The 12198-nt window shown below is 44.0% G+C and overlaps 1 protein-coding gene across 2 annotated transcripts in view; it reads right to left on the reverse strand.

The window, feature by feature from the left end:
• The window catches only part of VWA8 (von Willebrand factor A domain containing 8), a 325814-nt gene that overhangs the window by 29441 nt on the left and 284175 nt on the right, over positions 1 to 12198 (reverse strand). For both annotated transcript variants that reach the window (XM_004759284.3, XM_045076623.1), the window contains 2 exons: positions 10817 to 10973; positions 4394 to 4502 (listed from right to left, as the gene is read on the reverse strand). In XM_004759284.3, the coding sequence (XP_004759341.1) occupies positions 4394 to 4502; positions 10817 to 10973 (266 nt within the window). The remainder of the gene's footprint in view (positions 1 to 4393; positions 4503 to 10816; positions 10974 to 12198) is intronic.

Below are 12198 nucleotides of genomic sequence, written 5' to 3' on the forward strand. Positions count from 1 at the left end.
CGGGACTCGATCTCAGGACCCTGAGATCATGACCTGAGCCGAAGGCAGAGGCTTAATCCACTGAGCCACCCAGGCGCCCCACTAAGTGGAATCTTGCTCCCACTTGAGATCAGCCATCGGCTCACACCTCAGACCTCAGTGTTATGCCCTTGTCCGTACCATGTTCGCTGTTGGGGCATCGTTTACTCTTTCCTTTAACTGATGAATACTCATGTACCCTTCAAGAGCCAGCTCATGTATCCTTTCCTGGCAAATCTCTCCTAGAACCCCTCTCCTTTGGTTCCACTGCCTTCTCCGCATCTGTTTACCTAGACACCTACCATACTCAACTGAAATGATCTGTTTGGGTGCCCATCTTTCCTACTCCCCAGAACTATAGCCTTCTTGAGGACAGGGGTGGTATCCCGTGAATCTCTGGGGCTCCAGTGCCCTAGCACAGTGCACATCACACATCAATGTTCAAAAACACCGTTTATCTCAGCCTAAGCTCATTTCGAACTGCTCAAGGGAAAAAAAAAAGAACATAATTGCTGGTTCATGGAGATATCATGCTAGTCAAAGCAATCAGAGAAAGGCTAATTTCGTTTAGCCTGAGAATGAAATTACTGATTGTACATCAGCAAAATGCTAGAGAGAAGAGATGATTACAATCAGTGGCTTTTTGTGGAATGGATATTTTCTTTTGTCAGGGATTGCTGGCATCAGACATTCAGATTTTGAACCAAGCACAACTGAAGTTAAGACAGACTCTGTTCTAATAAGACAATTTTTGCTATTGATTCCTAAAATGTCCAATTCCCCGGACCCTTTGATATCCCATATAGAATCCAGTCAAGAAGCAACGGGAGGTCATCGGTGACGGCGATCTTAATTGAGAAAGCCAGGAGTTGCAATAGACACATGTGTTGGAGCAGGCATTGTAACAGGAGTGACAACAACACTCCTTTTCCTCACATCTCAGCCCTGCTGTCCGGAGCCCGTGCATAGGCTTGAAGCCATACTTTGAGAAGTCATCACAAATGATGATTTGCTAGTTCCTGGCTAGACGTTCTGCTGTTCACCAAGGAAACACCCATGGTTACCGGGATTCCACAGCAACCTCAGCACAGCTGGGAGCTATTAGTCAATCAGAGCCACACAGGACTGGCAGACGGTGGCAAAAGGGGAACCAAACAAAGCCTTCTTGTTTTGGTTACAATCTAAAGACTCATATTCCACTGAGGCCCTGTCTACCCTTGGCCAGTAGCTGTGTTTTGAAGTAGCACTATCTGTCTACGTGGAAGACTAGAAGACCCCAAGAATAACATATCTGTGGATTTAAAAAAAAAAAAAAAGTGGAAACACTTGAAAATGCAAAGTTGGTATCTGGATAATGATGCAAAATGCTTTATGAGTATATGTGAGAATGATTCTTTTCATGGAATTGCATAGTTGGCAGCAGATAACAGAGGCCTACGAGATAACAGGGACCTAAGCTTCGGACTCAGATACCTGCTTCACGGGCCACATAATCCAGGCAGAGTCTCATCATCTTTCTACTCTTCAGTTCCCTCAGTACAAAGTGGGAACAAAGTAGCTACATTCCAGAAGATTGTGAGAATAGACGGGTTACATGCCTCAGCTTCTGTATCTATCCAATGTAGAAAATAGCTATTACTGGTTGTCGTAAGGACTCACCAACACAAGAAATGGATGTAAAGGAGGTGACTGGGTGTCTGGCTTGCAGCCCAGGCTGATGAAGAAGAGCAAAAACTAGGGAAGTAAGGATGAGACAAATTCTTCTGCAGAGAGCGCTGCATGCTAAGCATTCTTTTAAAAGGTCTGCGTGTATCATCTGAGGCAATCTGCATACCTGCCCTATTATCTGTCCTATTATCTGCATCTTCCAGAACCTGGGCTGTCAGGCCCCAGAGCTGACGCTCTTAGTCACTAAGAGACAACGATGACGGCGATGATGGAAGAGACTGTGAGAATGCTGTGGTAACGTAAGGCATCTAGCATAATGTCTGGCACATGGGAATTGCTCAGTAAATGCTTGCTAGTATTAACATGCTTGTATTACTTGTGAAGATTTGGAGAGATGGTAGTTCTACAACAATTTTAGGTTCTCCTCTGAGGATCACATCATTTTTATTCCCTTTCGTCTATCTTAAAACTCTTTCTTGCTATTATTTAAGCCTAGTTTCTCTTTTTCAGATTTTCATGGAAGAAGAGAATAAAAATATCCTTGAAATAATTAAGTTACTCTATTTGAGGATATCTAGAAAGTTATTAACCCCAAGCAGCTTATGGTTTTTTTTTTTTTTTAATAGGAGTCTATTTCTTATTTTCTATCCCTTTAATTGTATTTGTTGCTTTTCTTTGAGCCCTTTGCGATTTTCTTGCACATCTCTCTTTGAAGATGGGAAGCAAAACTGGATACTGTTTCTGAAACTGGTCTCATCACTGTGGGCTTTAGCAGGAGTCATTCCTTAATGGCAACCCTAACTCTAACCTAGGCTTGACGGGTGGCCTACTTGAAGAAGTCACAGTAGTGGGTCTACCTTTTCTTCCTTTGGCTGACTTGGTGAACATAGTATCATTTATCTTAAAGGGCTGCTGTGAGAATTAAATGTGGTGGTGCTTGTAGAAGTAACTAGAGCCTGGTGCCCAGTGAATACCAATCAAGACATGAACTAATAACAGATAAGGATTCTCATTCTTTCAGTTAAAAATGTATTGTTGTGGGGCACCTGGGTGGCTCAGTGGGTTAAAGCCTCTGCCTTCAGCTCAGGTCATGATCCCAGCGTCCTGGGATGGAGCCCTGTGTCGGGCTCTCTGCTCAGCAGGGAGCCTGCTTCCCCCTCTCTCTCTGCCTGCCTCTCTGCCTACTTGTGATCTTTCTCTCTGTCAAATAAATAAATAAAAAATCTTTAAAAAATGTATTCTCGTATTCCTCTCTGATGCTGTGAATCATTGGATGGCCCATTTGTACACAGGGTAACACTCTGTGTTGTCTGCATGTAATCATGGAATCCATGGCCAGACTGTGATCTGGTCTCTGTGATTTTTTTCAAAAGACCAATTAATTAATTAATTAATTAGAGAAAGAGAGAGAGAGAGAGAGGACAGAGGCAGAGCGGAGGGAGAGAGAAAGAATCCCAAGTAGACTCCCTGCTGTGTGTGGAGCCAGACACAGGGCTTGATCTCAAGACCCTGAGATCATGACCTGAGCCGAAATCAAGAGCCGGACGCTCAACTGACTGAGCCACCCAGGCACCCTAAAGTTTTGATAGCCTTCTTTGACACTGTCTCCTACCATACACAGGCTCTTCTCAGTCCCACTGAACAGCCTGGACTTGTACACCCTGTGTCCTATGTCTGCAATGCCCTGACTCCTCAACCATCTAGAAAATCCTTAGCATCTTTCAAGTGTGAACTCAAGCATCACATTCGCCACGAAGCCCTCCTTCGTGCCTTCCATAGCATTGTGCATATACTTCTCTATAGAAAGTGAGAAACCGTTTGCCTCTTTGTCATTGAGTTCCTTCTTTGAGAGGAGGGACTGCATTTTATTTTTCTATCCCTAATGTTAAGAACTTCAGAAATGAATGACTAACTCAGGCACTCATTGTTCAGTCTTAGCATGAACACAGCCTCTCACCAACCTCATCTCCTCTGAACCACTCATTTTCGCTTTTTTTTCACCTCTTGCCTTGCCCTTGAGATTACCCAGAAGCTGCCTCAATGCCTAGGGTGATAAGAACTGGTACAGTGAGTGTCTTTGCTGGGAAAAAAAAAAATCATTCCATGTTAACTTTGTTCACACAATTTGCCCATGGATTTTTTTTTAAAGCAAATTCTTCAAATAACAAATCTTTGTTTGGGAAATCCTGAAGCATCTTAATTAGCATTTTAAGGGGGGCAAGAGCAGTATTAACTGATTCTGAGACAGCACAGTCTAAAACTAAAAAAATGGCAGGCAAAACAGGGGTAGGGGGAACGCAGGAGGAGATGCCAGGAGACACAAAGAGTGCATGGTCTAGATGACCCAAAATGCTCCTCTGTCTCTCTAGTCCATGACAGCAAAATGATTTGTAGGACAAGAATTCTATCTATGACTTTCTTGTTAAGGTGGGATGCTCACAGATCTTCTAGGAGGGGAATCAGGGAAGTCCAGTGTCTTCTAGAGTTGTGCGTCAAATTATTCTGGACAGGACAGGTGGGGTCAAATGTTCTTCCTTGGAGAACTCACCTGAGAAGGCCATGGAATTACTCACAGTCTCACTCAAACATTTTGGCATTAGTATTTTCTGACTGGCTGATTAGGGTTTGGATAACTTTCTCGAGTAGTTTTGGGGTGGGTCCAGCTTTGGACCCAGATTATTTTCTTAGTCCACTGTGGGAGGAATACCTGTAAATTATCCAGGATGACTCGGAGGGAGTGCACCTGCCGTCGGACAGCACCTGAGAACCTTTCATACGTTGTGGCATCATACTCACTCATTTGGATCTCCTTTAACCTGAAACCAGAGGGAGAAGAAAAGATAACAGCTGAAATCATGTACATGTGGTCTTTTACTTCCATTCATCTGCTGCCAGAACTGTAGCATAGTCCTTGGACACTGAGGGTGCCCTGGAGGAGAAAAGGCAAGAAGGAATGTCTCCAGCTAGGAGTTTCAAAGAAAGAAAAAGTCCACCGGTGGGCCGGTACATGGTGAACTGGGAGCCTTCTAGAACAAACAAAACAAAGTGAACCAAACAACCAGATAGCCCTGATGTATAGTATTTGCTGATTTATGTGGTGTAGATACTCTCCTCCTGATCAATTCCAGGCTACTAACAGTAAGATCGCTGAGCACTGACTTGGAAAGAAAGGCAAACAATCGGCTCTCATGAACCAGTGAGTCAGCTCTAGGGCAAACCAGTGCCGGATCCCAAAGACGCGTCATGGTGCTGGCAGCTGGTCAGTTCATGTGGCAGGTTCCTAGAAGAGCTCCGTGGGTTGCCTTTAGAGACCAAGGGCAGATATTTGGTTGACCAAGATAACAGTTCAGGCCCAGAGAATGTATTTTAATGTGTTGCTATGGAGAATACAAGAGTCTTCTGAAGTTGCTGTGTGCTTCTAACAGGATAATTGTGTTTTCATGTGACTGTGGCTCTGAAGTCCTATCCTGCTAGCGCAGTGCTCCTTCTCATCACTCTTCCTCATTAGCTTCCACTGCAGCCTCCGCCAGTGCACTTAGAGACCCCTGAACATGGCACACTCACCTCCTGGCTCCTGCCTGGGCTGCTCCCCGACTGGGTACTTCCTTTCTCTGCCTCTTTGCCTGTAACTCCCACTTTCTCTTCAAGAGTCAGATCAATGAGGACCGCCTCGAGGAAGCCTGCACTAATCCCAGATCTGTCTTCAGAGGCCTCAGCCCATTATGCTTCTCACTATCAGAGCATTTCCTCCCCCTGCTTTATCCATCGGCTGCCTGTCTTCCCAGCAAGGCACCTTTATGAGAAGGACTGAGTCTCATTGTTAGCGTATAGCACCCAGCATGGTACCTAGCACTTAACAGGTGCTCAAAATGGAATTAAATGAATGACTGAAATAAAAATAAGACTCAGGAATATTTAAAATGCAGCATCTTAAACCAATCATAAGGAGAAGGTTCTTTTACCGAGTGAGGCTCTCTTGGGTTTTACAGGGTTGTAGCCATAATACACTAATCTGATCACATGTTTCTGTCAGTTTCCATACATGTAAAGGTGCTGATCCTCAGATAGGCACTAATGAACGTACATTGACAGAAGCACAGTCTTCTAAACTGCTGTGTGTGTATGCACACACGCAGTGTTGGAAGGTATGAATCCCAGGTCCATACCCGAAACTCTTATCTCAAATGCAGATCTATCCTCTTGGGCTGGAACAGAAACCCCAAATGCTTAATGGCAGTGAATGGTCTCTACTCCTCTTTGTCAGGCCAAGCACTGAGGAGAATCCAGCCAACACAGGGCAGGGGGCTGGCAGCTTGTTAGCATTGCATGATGTTAGACCCTCACCGCCATGGGCAGATCTGCAATTCCTGCCCTACCACCTGGAGGGGTTGGCTGATACCAACTCAGCTTGCACGATTCCACCTGAAGTCCTGCTCGACCCCTCCAGTAAACCTGACCATTTCCATTCATGACTCTTCTGTAGATACCCACTGCGAAACCTCCACACGTGATGGCTTTCGCTAGATATGTCTATTTCCCTCTATCACAGTGTTTTTCAAACTTTATTTTCCACAGAGGGATGTATGTTTTATATTAAGATCCGGATCTACACATACGCATGTGCATGTGTGTAGAACTAAACAAAAAATTTAACAAAAAATACATTTACTACATATGATTCACTACATGGATATTTTCTCTTCTATCCCTCTGGGAGAAGAAATAGTCTCACTTTTTCTTTGAATCTCCAGTTCCTAGCACAATGCCTAAATGCTGTTAGATAGCACTTTGAAAACTCTGACTATCAAAAGGTAAATAATAGCTGAATGGTGTTTCCCAAGGTGACCCGCCAAGGGGCACTTCTAAATCTAATTTACTCTCTGTTCTGAAGAACAGCTAGGAATACGTGCACAGGACTTGACCTCCTAAAAATACCTCTTATGTTTGGCTTAGGCAATCTCCTAAACCTCTCTATAAATTTTCATTAGATTAAGTTATGTCTTAAGTGTCAAGGCTGACAGAAGCTAGGCACCATGAACATTGCAGGATATGCTACTTCCCCACCCCGTCAAACACAGGAAGCTAATATGCTCTTTCCCAAAGAAGGAAGATTAGTACTTTTCCAAAGGGAGGTTAGAAAAAAAATGTGGATATAGCTTGTCCTTAGCAGGGGTGGGGGAAATACACACACACATGCGTGCATCAGGAAAGGAGTCAGGTCACTGGTAGGTCACCTTGGGCAGACCGGCCTTTGTAGTGAGATCAGAATCAGCCCCATTTATAAGGCTACTTCTGGCGTGATCATGTTGCACCCAAAAACACACCACATGCTGTTTTAATTATGAAGAAATCTGGAAATCATATTCCAGGTTGTGTCAGCTTTCAGAAAGATCACCTACAAGGTGTTCGAAGCTGATAAATTCTGAGAGATGAAGACTGACGTGGGGAACAGGGAAAGAAAATAGGAAATTTTAGCCCTTGGATCAGATAAGCTTCCTGGTGCTAATACTCGCAAAGCCCACAAGACTAGCTGGAAATATGTCTTTTTGCTGCTTTAACCTTGATCAAAACTACAGGGCACAGCTGCTTCACATCCCAGTAATCTATGTGGACTAACTGCATTTTGTTGGCACAGTATATTTTTAAAGGGTATATTTATTGTTACGTAAGAGTCTGGGAATTTTCGTTCTCATTTTACTTTTCTTATAGGTCAGACTTAAATACTATAATTTTGGATCAGTTATGAGGAAAACAAACCTAAGCTGAGACCTAATGGGTAGGACTGATTCGTTTTACAAATGGTAATAGGTACACCTTCCATGAGCTGGCGCCCACCTCCAACACCCTTTGAGGCATGGGAAAAAACCTCACCATCAATTTCCTTCATGTTTTGTTGGTTTAATGTTTCTGTCCTGTTTTCTGCATGTCTTACACATGTCTACCTCTGTGGGTCTTCCCAAATTAATCCTTTCCCCCCCCCTAAGTTTTAATTTAAATTCCAGTTAATTAATAGTGCAATATTAGTTTTGGGTGTGTGGTTTCAGTCAATTCTTGAGTATGGGAAGAGGTATGGACTGGAATCCAGACACAAACGAATGCTAACTAGAGGCTATTCTGATGATAACAAGAGCCTATCAGTAGTATTAAGCTCTTTAAGGCAATATGGGGGACCTCGAGACTGATGGATGGGTCTGGCTGTCACTCTGGTTTCAGCCAGTTTTTTTTTTTCAAGTTTTTATTTTAATTCCAGTTAGTTAACAAACGGTGTTATATTGGTTCCGGGTGTACAATACATAGTGATTCAGCACTTCCATACATCACCTGGTGCTCATCAGGGCAAGAGCCCCCCTTCATCCCCATCACTCATTTCAGCCATCCCCCACCCAGCCTGGTTTTAGCCAGTTTCTCAATTAAGTATCCTCCAGGTTCTGAACAAAGCATCGGTATTCAGTTGTGCATTATTCATTCCACATGTGTGCATGGGTGTTTGCCGTGCACTGGGTTCAAGGTATAGGGGCTGGGGATGTATCAGAGAACAAAATCCCCTGCCCTCAAGGGACTAAAAGTCAGTGGAGATGCAATCAAATCTTCATACAAATAATAATACAGTGTGAAACAGTGATAAGGAGCGTGGAGAAAGAGGACACAAAAGGAGGGACCTGACCTCATTCTACATATGCTGAGAGTTGCAAAAGAGCTTTAATACAGACTCTTTGATCATAGTGAAGAATTATTACTTTTTAAAGATATGATAGATGAATTGTATGTTTTTATTTTTTTAGAGAGTTCTTATCTTTCAGAGATATACTCTAAGATATTTACAGTGAAAAGACAGGATATCTTGGATTAGCTTCAAAACAACCCAGGGGTAGGGACTGGGAGTGGAGCCAGATTTTTCTTCTTGAAGCTAGAACAGGTCCATAGGGTTCTCTATATGTTTCTCTTTCCTTTTATTTATGTTTGAAAAGTTTCCTTCAGCTCAGGTGATGATCCCAGAGTCCTGGGATAGAGTCCCGCATTGAGCTCCCTGCTCAGCAGGGAGCCTGTTTCTCCCTCTCCTTCTACTGCTGCTCCTCCTGCTTGCTCTCTCTCTTATAAATAAAATAAAATAAAATAAAATAAAATAAAATAAAATAAAAAGTTTCATAATAAAAAGCTAAAGAGATTCTTCAGCAGTACTAAACTGGATACTTATCAAATAGGAGTATTTATTCCATGAAAGTAGAAAGCACCCTCTTTGCTCTCTGTGTTTTGCTATGCCCTGAGCTTCTCAGGATTTCCATGTGTTTTTATTTCTTCCCCCCTTTTTCATACTCCTGCTTACCTCCTGTCTTTCAACCACCTTATGGTCTTCTCTTTTACTTGGACTAGATTCTTCTCTGCAGTAATTAGAAGACGTGTTTGGTTTTCTTACCACCACCACCCCCCCCCCCCCCCCCGTTTCTCCCCTTTCCTCTCCCACAGCCACTAAATTTAGTCGCCTTATTATCAGAAATGCTCCCTGACTTCTTCCCCACTGCAGGGCGGTGGTGCATAGAACCAGGTCCCCTATCCCTACTGTGGAAATCAGAGGAGGGGTTGTACGCTCGTGCCCAAGCACTACTGAAAGGTCTTTCTGTCTCCCTGTGAGCTATGTGTGTCAAAGCACTGTATCTGTCCACTTGTGCAAAAACTGAAACCACTCTGAGCCTGGCAACCCTAGGAACTCAGTCGGGGATGGGAGAATGAGGCATAGCTCATGTTTTACTTCTTTCCCTAAACGGATGTTTCACTGCTTATAAGGAATGTTGAGCAGTCTCCGAACTCGAACAAGATCTTTTGTATACCTCCCACTTTTTTTTGAGAAGTTTAAACTGCTTTCATTTCTAACATAGGTATTTGTCCCCTAACTTCTTTGGGAGGAGGAGAGAGGAAAGTCACCCATCTCCGCGAGAGCCAACTCGGGCACACTGAGGGTAAATACATTGTTTCAGGGCTCCTGGGAAGCCAGCAGAATGGCTGGGGGGGGGGGACCCTTATTTACCTGCTGGAGACACGAGGCTCCCACTGCTCCCTGGCTTTCCTGAGGGTGTGGCAGGAGGGGCCTGCATTCTTGTTCCTATTGTTCTATGTTGTTTACTTGCAGGATGTGTAAGCACAGTGTGTAATGTAATACCAGATGTTGTACGTGGGAGGAACTTCATAACACACACACACACACACACACACACACCACACACAGCACACACACAAGCATGCTTTTTTCTAAGGGCACCCAGCCCCTTCCATTGAGCACAAAGTAAAGCTGCCTCCCAAACCACTACCAATTCCCTCACTCCCGCAGGAGGTACTGTCCGGCCTTTGGTATTCTTGGCCTTTAGCTAAAGAACACATATGAATGTCTAGTGAAAGCACAACGTGGATTCTTATTTTTTAGATGGTTCCAATCCAAGTGGCCCAGATGGGTTCCGGATCATCTAAAAGCCACAGGCTCATGGTTCTGCATTTCAAGGCCTCCACCCATTGACAGGGACTCCACGTTCAACCCCCCCAGCTGGAACCCTTTCTCTTGGATAGGCAAGCTGGCTCTCTCCGCCACAGACCCTATGCTTATTATCCTGCTCATTTAGGATTCCCTTCCTTGAAGATCCAAAGCCTGGCTGAGCTCAGGCCTCAGCTCACGGACTTAACCCTGTCTACACCGGCAGGGGGCGCGGCCTCCCTACCACGTGACTGTGGCCCTTAAAGAGTGTGCGTGTTTTTGAGTCCCGCTCCCTACACACCTACACATCTGAGGGCAGTAAGGGAACCACGCCTATAGTTTTCTAACTTCCCTTTGGGACCTAGGAATGGATGTGGATGGAGGCATCTGAACTTTAATTTCTCTGAAGAGCAGTCTTTTTGGGTTTCCTTTCTCATGGGCTCCGCTCCTTTTCCCACTCAGTGATGTGTGATCAATGCACTGAACTGATTACGTCAAACAAAGAGAACAAGGCATTATGTTCACTGCACTGTCTCTGCTGGGTAGGTGGGCTCTATGGGTCTGTTTGTGCTGTGCAAGGTAAAGAACCCGAGGGCTCGGGGCTGCTCGGGGTCGGCTGCCTCTCAGCACCACCATGACCACCTTGCCTGAGCAGCGGCAGCCACTCACCGCTGCTGAAAGGCTTTCTGGCCCATCTCTCTGGCGGCTCTCTTCACCTCCTCGGGAACCGCGTCCTTCTCAGCCTCTGACACCTGGTACACAGTATGGCCTGCATCCAGCCGGTATGGACCTCCTTTGCCACCCAGACCTGCGGTGTCTCTTCCCCCTGGAAGGAAACCAGGAAAATCCAGGTGGTCTCATCCACGCCACAAGACAAAAGTCAGATGGTGGTTTGAAAGCAGTTTCATGAAGCATGTTAACTGTACCTAGTGAGTAATTAAATATTCAAATGACCTTTCTTCTGGAAACAAAGGGTACGCCCCTTTCAGGTGCCTTTTCTCTTCTCCATCCAGCCAAAGTTTATCCATATTTCAAGGGTCAGCCCACATTCCAGGACACCTCACCGGATGACTTCACATCACAGTGATCATTGCTGGCCACTATTTATTACCTTTAATATTTATTTTATTCTTTTCTCACTAACCCTATGTGGGTGGGATTATATCTTATCTATTCCTATAAGAGCAGCTTGAACACCACAGACAACTTGGGATGCATTTGTTAATTAAATGAGCAAAACTCCACATCCCTCACATATTACCTTACTTTTCCCTAAAATAAGAGATAGACGCTCAGATAGAGGATATAGTTAGCTTTCCGTACTGTCAGTTTCAGAACAGCTTTTCCAATATAAACTCAAGTCTACATGCTGGTAAGTGTATATTGTATAACATTGTATAAACTGTTTACATTGTAAATATAAGTTAAATGCCTGGAAGACCAGGTAGGCAACACTCTAAGAAGTGGGGAGGACTCTGGCTGGCTAGACAAAGCTTGCCTTGTCTCAATATTTTCAAATTCAACTTATTTTAAAGTACTGTGCTGACCCCCAAAATACAAATATTGGCTAGATTTGGCCTCTGGGCTACCAGTTTATTACCTCTGCTTTATAATGATTAAAATACTAGCAGTCAGTTTCTTTTGTTTATTCACACACAACGTGAGCACTGAGAAGAGAACTAACGTTGGAGGGACAGTAACGTAACATAGCATATCATTGTATACTACTGTTACATGGCAGAACATTGTACAGTTAAACTGGACTGCCTGAATTTGAATCCTGTTCCCATCCATTAGTTGTCTGCCCTTGAAGTTAGTTCCTTAACTTTTTTGTGTCTCAGTCTCCTCAGCTGTAAAATGGAGATACTAACATGATTTACTTCTTGGCATTTGCCACGGGGCTACGATGCTTAGAACAGTATCTGAAGCAAAATGAGAACTATGCAAGTGGTTGCTCTTACTATTATTATTTAGACAACTTCTGGTCACAGAGAATGAGGTCATTTCTGAGTTGCATAAAGTGGAAATTTTGAAAGCTTTTAGGCTTTTGG

The sequence above is a fragment of the Mustela putorius genome, unplaced genomic scaffold (genome assembly GCF_011764305.1).
Source record: "Mustela putorius furo isolate JIRA1106 unplaced genomic scaffold, ASM1176430v1.1 tig00000179_pilon_pilon_pilon, whole genome shotgun sequence".
Taxonomy (NCBI): Eukaryota; Metazoa; Chordata; class Mammalia; order Carnivora; family Mustelidae; genus Mustela; species Mustela putorius.